At 40.9% G+C, this 23,235-nt stretch overlaps 1 protein-coding gene across 1 annotated transcript; it reads right to left on the reverse strand.

Annotated features, from left to right (window-relative positions):
* Positions 1 to 9,195: 9,195 nt before the first annotated feature.
* LOC126397868 (uncharacterized) lies at positions 9,196 to 10,159 on the reverse strand. The gene is made up of 3 exons (XM_050056889.1): positions 10,098 to 10,159; positions 9,730 to 9,823; positions 9,196 to 9,582 (listed from the first exon to the last, which is right to left on the reverse strand). Exons 2-3 carry the CDS (start codon positions 9,817 to 9,819, stop codon positions 9,322 to 9,324), a joined length of 351 nt encoding a protein of 116 aa, XP_049912846.1. The 5' UTR covers positions 9,820 to 9,823; positions 10,098 to 10,159; the 3' UTR covers positions 9,196 to 9,321.
* Positions 10,160 to 23,235: the final 13,076 nt, after the last annotated feature.

Below are 23,235 nucleotides of genomic sequence, written 5' to 3' on the forward strand. Positions count from 1 at the left end.
TTTGATTTCCATTGATAATTTTTGTGTGATTTTGTTGTCAGCACATTCAACTATGTAAAGAACACAGTATTTAATAAGAATTTTTCATTCATTCAGATCTGGGATGTGTTATTTTAGTGTTCCCTTTATTTTTTTGAGCAGTGTACAATGAATCAATGTATGGGAAACACTGGGCTACTGTATGAAGCATGTACAAATGCCTGTGCTCATCCGGTAGGCTTTTCCAGAAAGCTGCACACCCCAGCTTTAAAGCACACAAAGACACTGCTGCTAGACAACAGCAGGGGTCACCACAATGGCAAGAAACAACAAGGCATGGTTAGTGGGTGAGTGGGGAAGGCCAGTGCTGCATTCAGCCCCGACAAAATATCGCAAAAATGTTTTAAAAGAAACTGTAGTGCAACAAAAATAATGTTTTGAAGTCAATATAAAGGGGGTTTATAGGCATGTGTTAACCTTGCCACAACAAAATAAAAACAAGAATTATATATATATACACAATAAGTAAAGATCCACCAGAATTATGTTTATATACACATCACTCCTGATTGGGTGACATCTCTGACACACCCATCAAATAAAAGAAAATGTAGGCTAACCTGAAAGTCTGTTGCACACCACTTTGAGGAAACATGGTCAACCTGGACCTCGTAGCAAAAACAGTGCATACTGTTTTCAGACTGATCATGCCCCAGGCAACTGCAGAGCCAGTGAGTTAAGTGAGAACAGGTGGTTGGATGTGTGGGGCAGCCAGGTGATGGGGAAAGAGGACAAGTCTGAGGGCATCTAGTGGATGGATAAAGAATGAAGGGGCCTTGATCAAGTTAACAACAGCAAAGCCGATTACAGGGTCGAGTCATATGAAATAGAAACCATTGTATGTTACCTGCCCAGCAGGAAACAACAGACAGACTTGCCAGTGACTGGCTGGTGAACATGGTGAAACATTAGCACAAGAAGATACAGGGTAAAACAGAGCTAAAAGGGTAGTAAATATTGGACTAACATTCACCAAGTCGACAGAAACACAACTCCAAAGAATCTTAATGTTGCTGTGTGTCAGCTGGTGATTTATTATGAAACAGCTGGATAATTTGAGATTGGGTCCATTTTGAAAAACATGTCCAGTATGCATGTGAGATTTGCAGTAAGATGTAAATTCTCTGTAGATCCGGTACGAAAGGGATGTATTGTTCACAATAGGATGTGTTATAAAAATTGTGATCACACTGTTTATTCATGCTATTATTTTGTGCAAGTCTGAGGGATTGTTCCTGTTTCGTACTGCAACACTGCAACATCAGCAGACAGGTTAAGGAAAGTTCGGTACTATATCTGTAAGAGAAGTGGGAGAAACCGAGGGTCGGAGACAGGTTGGGGACATATCATCTGGAGGGCAGTGTGACAGGGGGTCACACCAACTGAAAACTGTTGTTATCTATGAAGTCTATACTTGGTAGATTAGGAGAACTGAAACGGTTGAAATTTCAATGCCCACCTATGCTGTATAAAAACTTGAAGTTGTTGTTGTGTCTCGTCAAGTATGTTAATGTTATTCATGTTCATGTTTAGTGTTTCATATTTTATGTCATGCCTTAGTTTAGTTTCATGTTTAGTCCTTTGCTGTCATGAGCACTTTATGTTAAGTTAAAGTCACTCATGTCCAGGCTCGTCGTACACTTCCTGTTTTATTTTGTACTCACCTTTTCCCTCTCGTTTCAGACCCTGACTTCCTCCCTTTGTGTGATTTTCCCGCCATTGTGATTGTCTACCCCGTCCCTGATTGGTTTCACCTGTGTTCCCCTACCTCATGTATAAACAGTCCTTGTCTCCCTTTGTCTTGTTCAGTCTGTGTGATGCCAGGTTTTCATGTTATCAGGTTTGATTCTAAGTTGTGATATTTTTTTATCCTCATTGTGAGTGTTTTGTTTTGAACTTTGTAAATCCTCCTTGAGAGCACCTTTTGTTTAAATTGATTTTGCCAAGTAAAATACTTTGTTAAAAATACTGCGAGTCGTGCATTTGAGTCCACCAGTTTCGTGTCTGAGGTCGTTACATGTTGCTCCTCAGGGAGCCTTTTTTCTGTAACCTCATCTTGTGTGTTGCACTGTGAAACGCTCCTTCTTGTACAAGAAAATAAATTCTGTTAAACTTTGATATTTCGGCTCCGGTCTCTGTTGTTTTAAAAGGTCATTACAAAGAAATTCTTTTGACAGGATGACACTCCCATATCACATTTCCTCCAAATACAGTGCACGCTCACAGCTGATCTCACTGTATAAAGTAAGCTCTTGGGTATGCACTATTGCCTGAGCCCAGCTGCCAATTTATTCTTATGTTATGAAACTGGTGAAATAACTGAGACCAGATAAAAAGTCAGCTTCCACCTCCCTTCGAAGTTCGACCTCAAAGAATACCTGTGATGAAAATATATTAATCTTATCTCAGAGTACAGAGTGACGTCCTTCTTGCTGAGTGGTTCTCTACCTTTTTTTGTGTTAAGGAGCCCTAAACTGAAACACATAAGGTCATGGACCCCAGATTGATAAGATTTCCCTTTAGGAGACTCCATCTGGAAATATTTTGGTTGTTACATGTAGATCTGATCAAGACCAGCATTTTACAGTTGTCTAACTATAAATCAGAATAGCCACTCTAAAGACCAAGGGCAGGTCTTGGGGTCCTCCTCCAAGAAATTTCGAGCATCGAACACTACATTTCCTGCATTCTGGTGGATTTCTATGCAACAATTTGTGCTTTATCAATTTAGAATGTCAGGGTACTTAGTTGTTTCATCTTATTTCCATTTTATGCCAGACTGCAACTATTTCATGGTTGCACACAACCACCACCAACTTTACCGGTGGCATTGCTGCCTCCATAAGTTGTGTTGCTCATCAAAATAAAAGTGCTATTAAACTAGTCCATACCCACTGAGTGCACAGTTGCCCACATACAGTTTCACATGGTGTGTGTTAGGGTACAGTACAGTACAGTAGAACCATTGCCAATAGTGGGATAGTTAGTGGGCTAAAACTGCACATTAGTAGTTGAGGTAGCACGTTGAAATGCAGATCGTTAAAGTCATTGCCTTATAGAAGCTCAGTTTTAGTACGTTTTCCAACTTTTGCCAAGAGGGAACTTTAGATATTGGTCCCTAGATTATGTTCACCGAGTTTCACACAGATCGGTCAAACTTCCTAGGAAGAAGTCGATTTTAAAGGCGCTGTATGTAAGAATGTGGCCAAACGGTTACTGCACTCAAATTCAAAATACTGCCGCGAGTCATGTCCGCCCCCCCTCCCCTACAGATTCGAGGCTGCTGGACAGCGGCACGCTGGAGACTGATTTGTTTGCCCACGGGCGCGTTGCCGCGTCCTTGATTTTCGGTTTTCCAGTGGACCGTTCGAGCAAGTCCGGCTTCTCTGCTGCTAACGCTGCTGCCGGGATACAGCTGAGGAGACTTCTAATGCTATGTACTGGGACACTGCTAATGCTGCTTGCCGTGCTGCTGTAGCTCAGTCTTAACTGTAACTGATGCTGAGACTCTACTGACTGTGTGACTGGTAGACGGCGGTGGGTGGCGCAACAGGCCAAAACACAAATTCAAAACATAAACATGATNTCACTGTAACTGATCTGAGACTCTACTGACTGTGTGACTGGTAGACGGCGGTGGGTGGCGCAACAGGCCAAAACACAAATTCAAAACATAAACATGATTTGCGGACCGTAAATTTTTTTTTCAAATGCGAATATTCTGGCTGTACTATTGTTGTCGGTGAGATCAGTATGTTATATGAACATTATTCCTTAGTCTCTGTGACATATTAGGATGATTTTATGACTATTTGCTCTATATTTCTTACATATAGCTCCTTTAAGTGTTTTTCAAAACAAAAATGGCGGAAAAGCTATATAACAGGAAGTTTGGCAAATGTGTTCCTCATGAAGAGAGGCATCTCTGTGCAAAGTTTCATGTCTCTATGACTTACGGGGCATGAGATATGCCCATTTGAAGTTTGCAATTTCAATCAGTTGCTATAGCGCCCCCCTTTGGCCAACTGATGTAATATTGCTTCATTCGCATCCTCCCATGACCCTCTACCACTGTGCCAACTGTCAGTGAGGAGAAAAACATAGAACAGACACACCCACAGACAGACAGAGTTTTCGCTATTATAGTAAAAGATAAAAATAAACAAAATAAAATATATACATAAATAATAAATTAAATTAAAAAAATTGAAAAAAATAATATAAGGTGAAAAAAGAGAGTTGATCTCATCTAATTAATGGTACCAGCTGACTGATTCATCACACCTGGTAGTAATCTACAGTAAGCTTCAGGCTTTGATTGTCGGTATTTGACGAGTTGGGAGTGACAAGTTGAATGATGTCTGTTTGAGGTGGATTAACGTGCGTGCACAGTGTAACTCTGCTGCTCGGCTACAGCTGATGTCCGTTTGAGGTGGATACATAAACGCGCGTGCGCAGTAACTCGTGGGGTGAATGCATCGACTTTGTAAAAGAATATACTAATAATAGTGTAATTTTTAGAAAAAGTAGCTTTGTCACCTACCTATGCCAATCCTCAATGCCTATGTGCAGTTTCACATAGATTGACCACGTCAGTGAGTAGAAAAACGTGCAACAGACACACCCACAGGCAGACAGAGTTTTCATCATTATATAGTAAGATATTGAGGGGGTACGTATATGCCTAGCCTATGCTTATAACTCTTACTTGGGCACTTGCATGCAGCTCATCATGGGACCCCCTGGAACTTCATCAAGGATCCCTGGGGGTCTCCAGACCCCTGATTGAGAATCACTGTTCTACCTTACAGGCAAAATACAGAGTAAAAGGTACAATTTTAAATGTAGATGATGAATTTTAGCTTATAAAAGTCTACACATGATACATTTTCTCACCATAAATTCAATTTTTGGCAGTGAATTCAACACTTTTAAAGATGAGCTACACCCCTGATAATGTTTTTCTCACCACAGAGATACAAGATAAAAAAAGACACGTGAGACAATCCAATGAACAAAAGTCTAGAAGCTTTTTGCTGTGTCATTTGCCTGTATTTTCAGTTTAAACTGCACAATGCTATAAAAGGTCATGTGAAAAGATAGCATTAAGTGGTTGATGAGATTTTGGAAACACTGTAGATGTCTTTATTTTATTCAAAATTTAATCAGAGGCTAAAACCCTTGAGATGCACATCTCATTTTCAAGGTCCTTTAATAATTACACCAGAGGCACACACTTTATGAAACATTTTCTTAGTACAGTTGAGAGTCAAGATGTTTTTGTCAATGCCAAATGAGTCCCACTGCATGATGCAGCTGAATACTTAAAGTATAGTCCTACCAGGATTCAGGTGTTTGGATCAGTGTCCTTCTCCTTGGAGGTTGGTTTTATGGAAGCAGAGGCAACTTGATTTCTCCTGCGGGTGGCTCGCCATCTTGGTTTTCCAGCTTCAGGTGTGCAAACACCGAAGGACCCTCCAAACTAAAACCTGGCCTGTTGTACATGTAAATGTTTAAGTCTTACATATTTCATGACAAAATAAAGTACCTGAGGAGGACTAGCACCTAAACACAGGTTACCGGTAAATTAATTCTGAACCACACCCCAAAATGGCGGCGCCGTTCACCTCAGTTTACCAACAAAGCTAAACTTGACCATGCCGGTTACATGGACATGTTACATTACAAAGGAAAAATGGACGTTCCTCCAAGTTGTTTCTCTTATTTGTTTGCGAATTCGCCCCGCTCATCTCCTACTATCTGCTGCTCTGTCTCTGTTTGTCGCCTCTCACCAGCAAGAGCCGCTATATGCTGAAAGCTACGCCGTAATATACACATGTGTGTCCGTGTCACTCTGCAGTTACACCACCTCCGCGGTTGAGTGAAATGTAGCGCAGCCAAATGTTTCTGTGGACAACTACTCTCTGATTGGTGCGCAATCCATTTGCGCTTTGATTGGGTAGCTCTAGTCTCACAGTCAGCCGACTACTGCAGGGTTGCTAACTCTCATGCATTTGGCATGACTGTCACTCTCTCACGGCCGTTTAAGAAATCTCACTCTAACCGTCGCCGAGTACTTTTTTTTTTTTTTTTATGTCCAGCCCATTGTGTGGCTTGACCGGACCGCATACTGGATGTCCACTGGATCCGTCGCGTGCGCGATTCTGCCGCGGCGCGGACTCGCTCCATCCCGTGCCGGGCGTCAATGTCCACTGGAACTGAAGCGGCGTGTACGACTGGAATTGTCACGCGATAATTTGCGGAAACCCTGGAGGTGCAGGGCTGGACTGGGACAAAAAAAATGGCCCTGGCATTTTTGGCCATGGCGGCCCACTATGATTGGTGAAATGACACACACTACGCTGTTACCAAAATTAGCTAAAATAAATCTCAGTAGTACCCTAAGTACCCTGGAAGAGAGTACCAAGGCTAGAAAATCAATGTGCTCATTCACTTCTCATATACATCCTGGTGGTAGTAGATGGCCCTGGAGTACACAATGCCTATGGTGAAAGCACTTGTCAAAGAACCTCTACAAGATTTATCATTTCAATTTTTAATAAAATGTGTGTAAGTAGGCCTACAAATAAGATACATAAATGTCTGCATTTTTTTTGTCCCAGTCCAGCCCTGTATACAGGTCATTGAAAGTTCTTGAATTTAGAACCCCACGAACCCCCCTTAAAATCTTTCTGTTTGTCACAACAGGACATATTACTGGATTTTTCAAGCAGATGACTACTACCATAGATTGATGAAATCGACCTTGATCTGCGCCGTAAAACAAATATACGTCTATGGAAGTGTGTGGGGCTTAGGCCTATAGATAGGAATATGTAAACGTACACTAATTTCTTCTGTTTGCCACATCTGCATATTAACTCTTTTAAGGTAAAAAAAAAAAAAAAAGTGTGACCACGCATGTACAAGCAGATATTACGTCACAAGCTAAAATCTCACTCCGGCCCTCTGACCAAAGTTGGCAACCCTGTTCAAAACACACCCAAAACACACATTAAACATGGCTTGATAGAGACAATTTCAAACACAAGTACACAAATCAGCTTCACTATAACTCACAGCATTCACAGACAAAACACTTGTCTTTATCTGGACACATTTTCCCCACAAATACAACATGCTAATGTAATTAGCATAGGCTTATGGCATTTTACATTGTATAAATTAGCCTCACGGCCAGTGAACTTTTCCTGTTCTCATATGAAGCCAGGGACAACAGCAACATTTAACAAGTCACGTTACAAAATTGTCTCCATTACAACTCACAACGTTCACTGACAAAACAAATGTCTTATACTGAACACATTTTCCAGACAAATATAAGATGCTAATGTTATTAGCACAAGCCTATGGCATTTTACATTGTGTAAATTAGCCTAGCGACTAGCAGAGATTTCCTCTGCTCATATGAAGCCAGGATAAATCCCAAAGTATTAATCCCCGAAGGATAAATCACACACAAGACTTAAAATGTTATTTTTGAGGAGGCTTTATTGTCTTGTTGTCTATTAAATAGCAATGATGTGAAGGTGATGAAGGAGACTCTGATGACACCGTCTTGCTTGCATAAAGAAAAGGTTTATTACAAGAAGTACAGCATCTATCAAGCATCTAGATTGCTTGGAGAGGGTTCGAAGCCAATGTGAACTGCTCTGAATAACAGCCCCAAAAACCCTGCTTATATAGACTGACATGTCTATGAAATGTGAGACAAGGCAAAACAGACGACAGAGAGTCACCCTAGTTGGACTTCGCCAAACCTTGACCCTGGGCCACAAATACCTTCTTGACCCTGACCATATATACTTCTGGACCCTGGGCTCCTAACTGGTCATCTGTTCCAAAGCTTCAGAGTAGATCATAATATACTACAGTCTTCACAATTTATTGTTACTTATCTGTGAAATACAAGTAAATAAAAGCTTTGTTTCCACTGAGGGAGATGATTTCAGCTTACAAAAATAGACAGGAGATCTGCATCGCCGCAATGCGTAGTTACATTTCTGGGGAGGTGCACGTCAGGCTATGGTGCAGGGTACGGTGTAGGCTCTATGTCGATGCAGTGCCTACGCTGTAGAAGTATAAATCCTGCATTACACTCAATGTCAGTTACTGATGCACTGGTTAAAGGTCCAGTCAGGGGTGTAGCACCAAATTCTGGGCCCTGTGCATAAGCAGTCTCTGATTCTGACTCGACTTGGATGCACGTGTACTAAATATAAAGCATACATAACAACAATGGCCCGACGCCACGCCCATCTCTTTTTGTGTTGACGTTACTTACATATCCTTACGCCTTAGGCTGCATGCAATAGTACCATCATACTGTATTACACCGCCTTTCCTCTGTAGGTCCATGTCTCCAGTGTTACAGTACTTTAGTATTTTTTGGGAGTATCTGTACTTTACTTGAGTATTTTAATTTCTGTGAACTTTCACTTTTACTCCATCATTTCCTAAATAAAATGTATACTTTTACTCAATACCCTACATTGTCAGTACTTATGACAAAATAGGGAAGAGAAGGAGGAAGGAAGGAGAGAGGGAGGGAAGGAAAAACTGGATCTGATCTTTGAATCCTTTAAATTGTGAAAAAAAAAATGTTTTTCTTCACTTGTACGCTCCATTTTCAAGGTTTTAAGAAATGGACTTCATAATTCTCAAACTTCTAACTGCTTGCATTTTAATAAACAGCATTTACTTGTACACTTACTTTCAATACTTGAGTACATTTAATGTCATAAAATTACCTTTGATACTAAAATACAGTCAGACCCTCTGACCTCACCAAGCCCACACTCAATATAAGACCCATCAGAGGGCATTGCTGCTAAATAAAATACAAAACAATATCACATCCAACTATGTCATGCTTCTTACATTTTATGCTTCAGTATTAATAATCCTGTATTAACTCTGATCTGGACCATCTGAATAATAAGAACATTTTAATAGGATAAGGATTATATTTTCACTTAACCTTATGTAAGATTTTGAAAACAGGACTAGTGCGAGCCACCATAAGAGCAAAGATTTTTTTTTTTTTTTTACTATGACACAACTTGTATTTCAACTCACTTTTCATTGTTTTGAATTCATCAAAAATGTGAAGTTGAGATGCAGAGACATACTTTGATCACCACAAAGATGAGGAAAAAACTAATTTATGCTTTGTTAAAAATTGTTTTTATTTGATCCCAGATTACACAGCTGGCATGTTTTTCAAGTTGACTTCCAAACAAGACCTTCACATACATTTAATTACTTCATGCCTTTGGATTTGGCAGAGTTCCAGATTTCATCACATTCCCTGTTCACCACCAGTTTGCCGTCATCGGTCAGGTGAAGACGGCACATGTTGCAGTCAGATTTGGCAGAGTTTGTGTGCCACCTGGGTTCATCACACTTGTTGTACATGACCAGGTTGCAGTCAGCCTGCATGCACAGGCGCTGAGCGTCTGATCCTTTGGTGTCAGAGTCCCACACAGGCTTCCAGCCATAGATGACAAAGTTACCATCCTCCTGCAGGCAGAAAAGAGACATTTTACTGGTATCAGAAATTGCATTTCTAAAAACTTGCTCTTTTACTTTTGAATTTACTTTCAACACAGACCAGTACACATGGATCATGCATCCTAATTGAGTGCACATATATTCTGAGTTACTCACCTGGAAAACAGCCTTAAACTCCCTGTTGTTGGATATCAGGTAGTCTCCCCTCCGGAGCTCATCATTTCTGGACAAGAAGTTCCTGCTCATGATTCTGCAACAAAAAAATCAAGCCTGTGATGTATCCATTTAAAAACTAAAAAAGCATTGAAAAAATGTTTTGCCATTTCTTTTTTTTTTAACTAAAAAGTATTTAGTTTTCACCTTACATTAGTTTATACTCACAGTAAGTCTTATGCACTTAATATAAACCTAACTGCAACAGCAGAGATTTAACAGTAAACTGCAATAACTTCTTCATGCATTTAACTGCTCTTGCACAGAAATCCATCCATTATTGTAAAAAAAAAAAAGTATAGAATACTTACAGGATTGAATTTCCCACCCAAGTCAGACTGCAAGCAGAGGAAGAGGAGAGGAGGGCAAGATGTAAAATTCACTCCATTTTATATACAAAGCTAGGGGTGGAGAGAGACAGGGGGACAAAGGGGTGTGCGCCATGCCCCTCTTTTTCTAATGAGAACTGAATGTTCCTGAACCAGATGAACTGCTTGAATCCCCCCGAAACTACGCAACCCTGTAACCATGCAGGGTTCTTGTGACTTAAGCATGATCTTTGGAGGGTGACATGATGGACAAAGGGACTGTCTTGAAAGGATTAGCTACCAGTACTGATACTGTATGCAGAGGAAAGTGCTCCAGGAGCTTTACTCATCTGTGATAATCATCAGTCATTTTTATCACCCAAGAGATGTGAAGAGCATGCATGAGCTTGATATAAAGGGTGTCATAATTACAGACCAGGAAGGATCTAGCCTGACAAGTGTGAAAGCCTTTTACTCAGTTTACCAAATCCATTGAAATCAGAGCAGGCATGCTATTTGATTATCCTTTACATTTTATCCAACCAGGCAACAGCCCTTTAGGGAGAGGAGTGATTATGTAACAGAGAGGGTTTTTTTCTTCGTCTTTCTTTTATATTACAAAAAGGCCCTTATTGACTTCCTCTACTTCCCACGCTCTGTGCATGGAGTAAAGTACAATATGTACCATGTTGCATCCAAGTTCCTATCCAGGCTGCACACAGCAGACTATGTGTAGGAGCTTTATTATATGTGCTGAAACCAAGAAACCAACCAGATGCAGGTCACTTTTTGGACAGTGGTGGAGGAAGCACTCACATCTTTTACTCAAGTAAAAATAGACATGCCACAGTCTAAAAATACTGGTACAAGTAAAAGTCCTGAATTGAAAACTTACTTCAGTGAAAATACAAAAATATTATCAGCAAAATGTGCTTCAAGTATCAAAAGTATCCCACATAAGCCTGACACCTATTTACCGGGAACTAACCTTGCAAAGCACTATCCAGCGACCCACCATCTGACACACTGTGAGGATGGAGACTGACACATTTGTCAACAGCCACAGAGATGTAAATGAGGTGGACTTGGCAGGGATGGAGGGCCGCTGTCAGAGAATGCCACAGCAAGTGAAAACACCGTAGGTTCATTGATTTGGTTGCATTAGAGGGAAAAAATTATACTTGGTTGCATTTTTGTTTTGTTTCCTGTTCACACTGACATTTCACCAACAAACCAAGAGCAGTAAAAATGAACCGACTGACAGGTAACTTGTTAACTGGACAGTTTGGGCCTTTGTCATCCTGCATCATCAGGACCCACGTGTGGAAATCAAATTCCAGTTCCAGTTTCCAGTTTATGCAGCAGCACTTTAATGCTTCTTAAGTGTTTCTATTTATATTCTCTGGTTTCACAAAGAGCTCATAGAGAAATATCTGACTGCAAGCATTTTTAGGAGGCTATTATTAGACTGCATATCAATCGCATGTTATGAATAATGACTAACACAGAGACGGGATGGAAAGAAGGGGTATGGTACAGTAATGACTCTGGGCTTAATACTGTGGGATCACTGTCACGTGGTTTTTAACGGACAAACGAAGTACACAGAGTCAGATACAATGATGGCAGTTTTAACAGCTTTTTAATCAGGGGAAATACCCACACTGATATGCATATGTGTTACCATGGTTACACGTATGCATTAGCATACATACTGTAGGTTATAGGATATACATGGCCTTTATCAGGATCAATTATGGGATCAAGGACAGACTTCACAATCAGCAGTTGAACTGATTACTGGTTTAGCTGTTGAAATCCTGCTAAAATCACATACTGTATCTGCCATCATAAAATCCTGTGGTTGGTTCGTTTGCAAACTGCACCAGAATCCGTTTGAAAGCAACCTTCCCATGTAATAAATCTACCATTTTGTTTTGTTTTCACAGTAATTAGTAGCTAGTTCCTAAAATGTTCAGGCAGAGGGTACTTGCTCGAGCTCTAATTATGGGTGAGAGGCTGTCAGGAAATAGTTTGTTGGGCACAGGGAAACAGAGATCTGTGTGGGTACATGAGACACTAAAAAAGAGGGTGGATCACAGGGAGTACCACCAGCATGGTCCAGGAGCTTCGCCTCCATGATGGTCGCTTCCTGGCATATTTAAGGATGACTCAGGGGGAGTTTTACAATCTGCTATCGTTGGACTGTATAACTCTGGGTATCCAGTAACTGCTACCACCAGTGTCTCCTCCATTGTTTACCTACTGTAAACTGTTGATGTCGCGACCACCACAGAGGGCCGGCTCTCAAATCATTCGACTGGTCAATACGAAAAAAAGATGACGAAAAAGAGATGACTTGGGGTGGTTTTTCGCTCTGAGTGGAAGTTTTTTCAACTTGAGTTCAGAGCACTCCAGCAAAACCACCAGGCGAGGTGTGTAGCAATGCAAAAAAAAAAAACGCCGCTGGGTTCTTCACAAGCAGAATCATGGCTTGAGTCAAGCTGAAACAGGCCACTTCACACCGCTGCAGCTTTTCTCTGCAACATTCTAAAACAGTTTTGTTTCATTGCAATGTTTGGTCTGAACTTGGCTTAACAGCAAGTCAATACAGCAAGTATTTTCTGAAAGTTACAAACACAACCTTAAAGTAAAAGAGCTGAGTAATTCCTTCCCGATTGCTTACATGTAGCTGCAACACATTCTCATCCCAACTCCTCAAATATTGCAGCTTTGTCAGTGGACTTTTACGTCTACATGTGACGTTCACACAGGAAGCAAGCAGAGAGGGCTCCTGGGAGAAAGTCTGGGGTTTGTTGGACCCACTCACCTCCCCTCTCGCCCACCGTATAGGGACTTTCCAGCTTGTAATACATCATTGTTGCTGGTGGCATTACAAACTGATGCCGTCCAATGGTTTACAAAGCAAGGCCGCCTGGCAGCGTATCATCCCTAACAAAGCGATGGTATTAGACGAGGTGAGAATAAGAACAGGCTGGTGGTCATACTGAAGTCAATTAACAGACACAACATGGTAAACATGTACGTTTTTCTCACATGTTAACATTTTTATGTGATGCACTCTGTCGCAGTAACTTGTAACACTGCTCAGCAGTGGATACAATTGTGAAGCTTTGTGCTTTCAAATCATTTATAATTCATTAAAGTTTGAGTGAAGATTCAGTCAGGTGGTATCCCAACTAAGGTATAAAAAAAATGAAATAAAAAACTCTCTGGCTGCTGCTCGTTCAGATGCTACTGCTTAAAAAAAGCCACGTTGTCACAGCTGGCTTTACAGTGGAAAATAACTGACAGGCTCACACTTCCTGTGTCCAACTGCCAAGTACTGTATGTACAGACACTATAAATGAATGTGTATGTTAGTTATGATATAATTAGTCAGCACTGCAGTGTCAGCTAATTTCATGTCTTCTGTGTGTTTGTCTGATGTTTAGGAGTGTTTTTTGTGGTATGGTCTTTGATGCATGGACTGTGGGACTGTCACATGCCTGCAAGTGCTGAATGTGAAGGAGTGTGGTTGTGGGGGAAGGAGGAGGAGGAGGAGGAGGAGGAGGAGGAGGAGGGAGGCTGATATCCATAAGGAGGAATTCAGCCTATAGCGCATCCGGATCTATAGCGAGTCTGCAAACAACAAGGATAAATACCAGCACATTTTTCTTCTTCTGTTTTTTATTACATAAGGTTACATCTGGCATACAGGGACTTTAGGAGCAAAGAGGGAAGTCATTTATCACAGCAGAGAGGAGCTTAAAGTGAATCACCAGCATTACAGGCAAACATATCAAACATACATTTTAAATGTGGAGATTTGTTGCTTTTGTATTTTTATTTTATAGTGAAACCTGGATGAGAAATCTTTAGGAAATGATAGTGACATTTGGCATGTCAAAGCAACGTCACTGCAGTGGAATAAGCATGCAACAGCATTACAGATCATTTGCATACTGTCTTATGACAGTCATTTTTTGAATATATATCTTAGCCAGTAGACACAGCCAGAAGCGTAGGAGCTCCACTGTTGTAAGTCATTTTTTTGCAGTACTCCGTCCTGGTTGTCCTCATTTCCTGAAACAAGAGAGTAAACACGTTAAGATGTCTATTCAGACATCATTTATGTGCAGGAAGCAACACATGCACTGCACCAATTTTCCCCTGCAGGCTGCCTATTGTTTTACCTTAATTTCTATCTTTCTAACACACACACAGCAAGGTGCAGACCAGTGTAAGCTTCAATGCAAGTCCATCAAAGTTAAGACATAAGTCATCTCGAGTAGACCATGCTCTACTCATCTCACCAAACTGCTGTTTTGTTTTCTTTGAGGAAACAAAAAGGTTTAATTTATTAGTTAGTTAACATGTCCAGGAGAAAAAAGATAGGGTAGAAAAACATCAAGAGGAGTTTTAAATGTACCATAAAATGTAAAAGATCTAAGTTGCATTTGGGGTTTCTAAATTGGGGGTCTTTAAAGGAGCAGTCTGTAAGTTTTAGAGAGATTTAGTGCTGTCTAGCAGTGAGGACTGCAGATGTAAACCAGCCAAAATTTCTTAGTATTTATTGTTCAGAACATTTTTATGAGGAGCCGAATTATCCACAGAGGTCCCTTTCTCGCCAAAACAAACACACTAGGTGAGTTAAACCGGTAAAAACACTGAATAAAACTGTCTCATGGTGAAAAAAATCTGTTTTTCTGATGTCACTTGTTACAGAGCGGCTTCAACAACGGTGGCCAACACGAAAACGTGAATGGCTCTACCTAGAGTCAGTGTTTGGTTTGTCCATTCTAGGCTACTGTAGAAACATGGCGGTGCAACATGGCAGCTCCGTAGACGAGGACCCGCTCCCTATGTAGATACAAATGGCTCATTCTAAAGTAACAAAGACATATTCCTTAAAAAAGAAAAAAAGATGCAGCATAACCAGAGATATCGTCTTCTTTATTCCTCACATCCTTCTTCCTTGTCCAAGCATGGTGCCCACATTACCCACAATGCAACTCAAGTGCTGCCAGTTCAGTCTAAGTTTCAGGTGTGTTGTGCTTGGTTGTGCTAGTAGCGGCTAATGTAGACTTGAGTCAGTGGCATCAAGCAGAGATGGTGAGCAAGCTACACGGGTCTGGTCTTTTCTGCAACTCCACACACAGATTTTTTTGTGTTAGAACTTGTAGTCCTCTGAAACAACCGATGCTGATTCAAGGGAAATCACTTAAGGCAATTTCTCAGACCCCCTGTAGAGCTACAAAAGGTTTTATACAACTTTTTTAAGAGTACATGAAGCTGGAAACAAGCTCAGACACGATAGCCACAAACATTTGGTGAGAGAATGATAAGTTGTATGATGTGCTTTAAATAGGATGCACCAATCCATAAGTGATTGTATTGGTGAAGTATTGGATATCAGGCTGACACTGAGCCATATAGATGGATCGGTTATCAATCATTGTAGGTGTTCTTTGATTTAATGCAAAGTGTGACTGGCCCGCTGCCGCAGTGGCTACAGTCATACAGTCTGTGGTGTGGTGAAGTCAAGCATGGTGTATTTGATGGAGCTGTTTGTACAGTTATTCGATAATTATTTTAACATTTTAAAAATCATTTGGATAAGATGGAGTGATGGTGGCATTTTATGCAGCTTCTTCAGTTCATGTGACAGGTATCAAATTAAGTAGAAAAAATGAAGTGCTCTATTGGCATTGGTATCACTTAGACGTAGACCACATAGCTTAGGGAGCTAAGATCAGACGTAATCGCTGTTTGGAGGTATTTCAAACTTACAACAGTGATATCGGATCAGAACTTGTTATTGGCCGATACCCAAAGCCCGGCATTGTATCAGTATTGGGACTGAAAAGATTTCATTTCTTATAAAAAAACTCATATGGGGCTTTATTTTGTATATCTCAAAAAGCTAAAAGCTGAAAAGCTCCAGTGTTTTACACAGAAACCCCAGACAGCCAACAACAACACAGGACATGAACAATACCTGCGTGAGTCTCGGTTTCTGGATACAGTGCACGTAAGGACTGGGAGGGGTCTCTATCTCATCTCCTGCTGTTTTGTAGCAAACTGCGCAGTCCATAAGTGGCTGTGAAGTCATTAAAAACATTTTAAGAAAGCATGACAACGCTGTACATAGATTTGAAATAAATGTCTCTCCTTTTGAAATTCACTCACCCTGTCATTCCTGAAGGGGCATGTCTGAGGGTCTAAATGAGCCGTCCCTTTGGCACACCTGGTGGGTTTCAGGTGGAAGTGGTGGTAGAGGTATCTCACACCGAATCCAGACTGCAAGAGAGCAGAGGGTCATTTTTATACAAGCTGCAAATCTTTTCAGAGACATATTTTAGTGTACTGTTTAGCTGTAAAATGAGAAAATTTTCATAGACTGTTTTTAATATGGTGGCCAGGACTCTCTTGTAAAGGAGATTAATCTGAATGAGGCTTTTTCCCAGTTAAATCATTTCTAAATAAATAAAAAAATGTGTTTCTGAAAACATCTGAGGCAAGACATAGACAATGCAGTAACAGCATCTTGATTCATATTTGATCAGCGTCGCCTAGTTTGACCGCAGATCATGAGCAGTGATTGACAGCTGGTCATTGGTCATTTTTGTTCATGCACAGTGGATTCTTGCAAATGTCATCAGAGGCACAACGAGGAAGAAGAAGAACATAATTATCTGTCTCATGTACTACTGTCAGGATATACAGTCTCATGAAAACAAAAAAACCCTTATTTTTTTTTAAAAGTTACCAGCTACAGTTTTTAATCTGCACCAAGAAAGGTCTAATCTAAATATTCTCAAAGGTCCAGTGTGTAGCATTTAGTAGCATCTAGTGGTGAGGCTGCAGAACTGAAACATTTTCTGTGTGCTATCTGTGTAGGAGAACTACAGTGGCCGATGCACAGATGCGAAAATGCAAAAATACAAAAATGCGAATGGCCCTATCTCGAGCCAGTGTTTGGTTTGTCTGTTCAAGGCTACCGTAGAAACATGGTGGACTCAGTGGAAGAGGACCCACTCTGTATGTAGATATTAAAAGCTCATTCTAAGGAAACAAAAACACAATGATTCTTAAGTTCAGGTGCCAATAGACGCCCCTAAATCCTACACACTGGACCTTTAAGTCGTATCAGGTTAAAACATAAAAAGGGGGTGAAATCATTTGTGCTTTGCGTCATATGAACCACAAAATTCATTACCATAAAAACTGAGACACATTTTGGCCAGGAAAGTTATGCAGAGTGTACCTCTAATTCCTGTCATAATGACTACTAGCGTTGTTGCTATGTCACTGTAAGGCATTTACTGAACCAAGTGATGATCACCAAAGATATTAGGATTCATCCTCAGAGGATAACCAATGGCTGTATCAAATTTCACGGCAATCCACGCAGTAATTGTTTGTGTTGTCTTACTGTGAACTTAAATGTTGGACTGCTCTGCTAGAGGCTGTGATATAGCAGGTTTCTCACTGTACAGTTGGCCATAATAAATCTATTCATCCATTATCCAATAGATGTGAAATCCCTATTCTAGGTTCACTTCATAGGCTTTGTATGGTTTAGCTTTAAAAGATAAAGCAACAAATATTTTCTTAGAAGTCAACAACTCTCATGACTCTTTGGTCCACCGTCAAAGCCTCGGATGAAAAATACTTTCTAAAAAAAAAAAATAAGAATGATGGGCATCTTATTGACAGCAAGTCACCAGATTTCTGTGTAATGAATACTTGAAGTGCCTCTCCCTGTTGTTTAGATCCAAGGTACCAGACAGCAGCAGAGCGTCATGGTGCCCGGTTTCAGTTCTTGACAGTTTAAACTTTGGATATCACGTCATATTTTTCTTAACTACTTAATAACTGACAATCTTGTGGGAGCTGAGTATTGCTGATTTTCAGGTGTCTCATATTTCAACAACTGAAATCATAAAAAAAAGTCCACGAACGCTGCCAAATCACGCTATTGAACTCGACGTATCAACTTGGATGGATGGTGGGAATGTTAATACCTTTTCCTATAATCTATACTTGAATCCAACATTCCTGCAAAGACACGCCTTATCTTTTGTCAAAACCAAACGCCTGCTGAAAACATGTCGCAGTTTGAAGAGTCACAGATCACTTGACTTGAAGCAGTTGTGCAAACAAGTATGAACCAGAATTCCCTGAGGGCAGAGAGTGCCAAAGAAAGAAAGAAAGGGCACTGAAACCAGGGCAAACCTGAAACAGAACTTCGCTCATTTTCCTCACTTATTAAGATTATAATTAAACTTTTGGCTGTTTAAAAATAATTCTATATTTTCATTCCCTCCTGAGGACTTTTCAGGAGAACATTTGCGATGTTATCACTCCTCATTAATGTTCAAGGAAGCTGATATAAATGTTCTAACATATGAACTTTAATAAACAGAGGTATCCACATTAATTCTTAAAGAACTGATAACACAATCACAGTCTCAAGGTTTACCTCAATATCTGACTTCTCCAGGCTTCTCAAGAAGCGAAAATGGTGGTGCACCCCAGCATGGGTGTTGAGTTGCTCTAACGCCAAATCCACTCCCTTCTTGTAATAATTAGGAAGCCCATCATAGGAATCCTGGGCCTCAGCGGAGCACAGAACAGCTCCAGCACAAACCAGCAACAGCAACCCAGCAGCCATCTTCCTCTGAGTGTGTGAAGAGAAAAACTCGGCTCAGAGGGGTGAGCTCCCTCCTCTCTCCGCGGGATCAATACTCAGAGGCAAAACAAGTCCTATTATGGCTGTATGAGTAACACACAAAACGAAACATGCTGGCCATCAGCAGGCCTGCTGCTTCTGCTTTTTATCTCCAAGTTCCCGTAACACCCCGGGGTGCACAGTGGGGAGTTTACGCAAAAGATACTACTTGCCAAAAGTGGAATTACACTCACATCCTTGAAGATGGATTAGTAATCCAAGTTCTGGAAACATGCCCAACATGGCATGAAAAGCTTTGGCTCCAGGACAAAATCTAAAGGTCAGTGGTGATCAGTGGGTGAATGAACTGTTTTGGCTCTGCTCCAGTGGCTCCCCTGTTGTTGCAATAACAGGAAAGCAGGTCACGTAGAAGAAATGTAGGGTTTTCTTTGAATACACAAACAGGGTGGTAAATGAAGCTGTTTATTCTAAAATGAAACTGACTGAGCAGTGAGTAGACTGACTCATCACCATCTCTGAGTCACACACAATCAGAGTTCTCATCTTAATTTCTTTTCTACTGTTGCAGCCTGTTGATCTGGATCTAGTTTGACCTACTTGGTACACAATTCAGTAGTTTACGATTAGTTCCCAGTCTAGAGGTCGCGCCCCTCTGAAGGGTCACAGCAGTAGGCGATTTAAAGGGGGGACAAGGGGGGGTGCCATTCCTCTTGTTAGCAAAATGACCAAACTGCACCCCCCTTGTTAAAGTGCAATTTATACCAAGCTGTTCACAGGGCCAATGAAAATGAATATTCCACTTATACTGAAGTGTATTGTGTCACACTAATACAATCCTCAACCTTTAATTTGTAATCTTCCTTCCCCTCATATTTTCATTTTTCTTAATTTACTTGTTTTTTACATACATATATATACCATTTATTTTTTTTTCAATCCACACTTTTGGGGCGGGGTGGACTACATGTGTGTTAAACATTCGGCGGTTGTACAGACATGTTGTTCTGGTATTCCAAGAATATTCCCATGTACGTGCAACCATGCATATTCCCATTTACGTGCCCTAACATGTTGTTTATCACGTCAAAAAATAAAAAAGTGGAATGGGTGAGGCTGCTTGTGCCATTTTGCTTCTTCGCATCAAAATAGGACCTTTTTTTCCACTGGTGATGAACTTGTTTGAACGTGTAAACACAGCCTCGCTCTTTCATTCCTTTAATCAAGCGTCTTCTTGAAAAGGTCAACTTTGCAATATTTGCACATATCCAAAAACCTTTTGATATCCAAGTCTTTTATAAAAGTAGGTGTGTTTCTCCTTCCGATCAGAAATGTTTCTTTTGAGCATCTCTACCCCGCATGACATCCTGAACCAACATTGCATTCAACCAATCACAACCCTCTGACATCATCAGTGTGCTACTCCTGTGCTTGTTTCGGAATTCTTTTGTTCTTCTTCTTCTTCTTCTACAACTAAACAAAATCCTCAGTAACACTGAACAAAAATCTTGTAGGCTACTGCAGGGTTAGCGCATTAGCTTGCTAACTAGGTTGGTGATGCTAATGAGTAAACCTGCCACTAGATGAGCATATTAGCAAGCTAGCTTTCTAAGTAGGTATGCAATGCGAACAAGTAAGCTCCGAAGAAGCACAAAGGAATTTTTAGAGAAGCACAGCAGCAGCACACCGATGATGTCATAGGGTTGTGATTGGTTGATTGCAATGTTGGTTCTGGAACGCGATGTGGGATGTTGATCCAGGAGCATGTCCCACTTGGCAAAATCATGTTGTGCTCTCTACCCCAGCCTTTACAAATGTTGGATAGTTGGTGTTTGTACAACGTATCCATGACAGCGCACAGAGCCGACTGTGAAGAGGCATGTGTAACAGGGTAGACTGTATCAGCACCTTCAGCTTACCTGTAGTCTAGTGGCACTGATTGGGTGTGGGTTGTGTGTGCAGTGGTGTTGTCTGTGAGTGTGTTGGTGGAAGGACGTCTCTTGCTGTGAGTCAATGGCTGTGGGGCAGTTACTGATTGAGGACAGGTGTGATTCAGGTGCTTCACTGCTCTCTCTCATTCTCTGTGTGCTTTTAAAATAAAGGCCAAAGAGTGATGCCGGCTGGCATAGTGTGTGGCAGCAGTCTGAAGTCAGCCATTAAGTAACGGTTACATGTGACAATGAAGGACAACTACAGGAGCAACCAGCGTGCGGCCTGCTCGCCTCCTCCCCCTCAGGGAGTAAAACACACATTCCCCAGCCCCTTTGGAACCAAAGAACTGACCATCCCCCCAAGCATTACATTAACTCTGATTTTAATATATATGTAAATAATAAAATTGTGTTTTAACCCTTTTTAGCATTGTGTTGTCTTTTGCCCTTACATTACTGGGTGTCAAATCGTGACTCTGCAGACCCACTGCAAGTCTTGCAGTAGGGGTGCTACACATGTAAACGTAGTCATTGTTGGTTCTGGTCTTTCTACAGGATTTGGTAACAATAGGAACAATATAGATTATTGCCAGCTTCATCCCTTAATACACTTTGATTCAAATTTGGTCAAAGTGGCCCATTCTACTAATAGTGTACACACTGAAAAAAACATTTTGATTGTTCACAAATTAAACTTTATTGACAGTTTTAAACAAAGTCAGCATTCTAACATATATGCATAGAGGTGAACACTAAACTGCTGAAGATATGACACCAAAATCTCCCTCAAAAGTAAAACAAAATACTACAGAAAGAAAGCTTATGAGGTTGTGCATATGTACGACAGTGTAGCAAGCAATTATTAGTATAAAAAAATAAAGATAGCTTAAAAAAGCACACAGAAACCCTGAAAGGTGTCACAACAGATCCTAAATGAGTCATCCAATTATTCACTTTGCTCCTGTTGATGCCAGAAGAGTTAGGGATCCACTGCTGTAACCCAGTGTGTTGCAGTGATTCACTCTGGCTGTCTTCATCTCCTGCCGTTCAGAACAGAGGTGAAGATAAATGGAAAAGGGTCAGAAACAATCTGAAGAAGATATTCTTTAAGTTTATCTTTTGCAGCGTGTCATTAATAAAGGTCAAAGTGACCTTCAAGTGACCGGACTAACCTCTGTCAGGGTCGGTTTGTGGATGCAGTGAACATACGGTTTGGGCTCCTGCTCAATTTCTCCTCCAAATGTTTTGTAACAGACGGCGCAGTCTATCAGCGGCTGCATGAACGCACACAAACAAAAAAGCACTGGCAAGTTAGAACAGGCAGTCGCTCTCGAATCCCACATTTCTGAGTGCAGTAAATCAGACACAACTCACTCTGTCGTTTCTGAACTGACACCCTGTGGAGTCAACCGTTGCTTTCTGACACTTGGTGGCTTTCAGGTAGAAGTGGTGGTAGATGTAACTCACATCAAAACCAGACTGAAGAGAAAGAGAAAGAGAAGGGTTAGTGCTGAGTAACTCAACCACCTCCAGGGGTGTCCTCTGATAAAATCCCCACATTCCCTGAAGATTAGAGCTTCTCTTGAGAATTTTACTCACAGGAAATTACTCAGTAATGACACACACAAGATAAACTCTGACCCTGAAAAGCAGACATACTGTACCTCGATCTCTGACTTTGCAACACTTCTGAAGAAGAGAAAATGGTGCTGGATTGCTGCATGAGCACTGAGCTTCTCCAGGGCCAGATCCACTCCTTTCCTGTAGGTTTCAGGAAGTTGGTTGTAAGCTTCCTGTGCATTAGAGGAGACGAACAAGGCTCCAGCGCTGAAAAGCAGCAGGAATAACGCAGCCATCTTTCTCTCTGTGTCGGTAACAATGGGCACAGGGGAGTGTGAAACGGCCCACCCACTCTGTGTTGTTTGCCTGAACAGGAAAGAACATCCAGCCCTCTTTTTCCTGGGAGACAGCAGACTGGAGACACAGAGCATTACCTCTTTTATTCCAGTGTCTGTTCTTGATTATGTTGATTCACAGCAGATTTTAAACTTTTAACATTTGAGAGTGTCAGTACGGTGGGCTGAGAGCTCAGTGTGCTGCAACTGAGAAAACATATGCAAAATGACCAAACAAAAGAAAATAAAGATAGCATTCTCAAACCCTATAGGGCAACACATCTGTGATAAAAGTCAACAAAAACAAACTTAAACTTATTAGTACTGCCTTTCTCACAGCCAACTAATGTACAGCCACGCAATGGAAAGATGAAAGACAACTTATATCTGAAAGATTAACTAATGAATTGATGTTATGTATTCCAAATGAAAGATTTATATAACCTGAGGGGAAAGCCTGGAGTGTTTATAAAGATTTTGGGTGTTCTGCTATTTTTGACAACAGAGTCTAAAACATAGTACTCCTTTGTATTCAGACAGGTGTTTAATCCAACTGCGATGTGTAAGTTTTATTCTTTCAGCTAAACTAAACTGAAGTCTAAAGTTGATGTTTTACTCTT

This window comes from Epinephelus moara, chromosome 11 (assembly GCF_006386435.1).
Source record: "Epinephelus moara isolate mb chromosome 11, YSFRI_EMoa_1.0, whole genome shotgun sequence".
In the NCBI taxonomy this organism is placed as follows: domain Eukaryota; kingdom Metazoa; phylum Chordata; class Actinopteri; order Perciformes; family Serranidae; genus Epinephelus; species Epinephelus moara.

What these genes read in the sequence shown, in the direction of transcription:
- LOC126397868 (XM_050056889.1), bottom strand. Translation starts at nt 9,819, where the DNA reads ATGAGCAGGAACTTCTTGTCCAGAAATGATGAGCTCCGGAGGGGAGAC. An exon ending in AGTTTAAGGCTGTTTTCCAG is followed by an intron (nt 9,583 to 9,729) that starts GTGAGTAACTCA and finishes TTCTGCCTGCAG; the next exon opens with GAGGATGGTAACTTTGTCAT.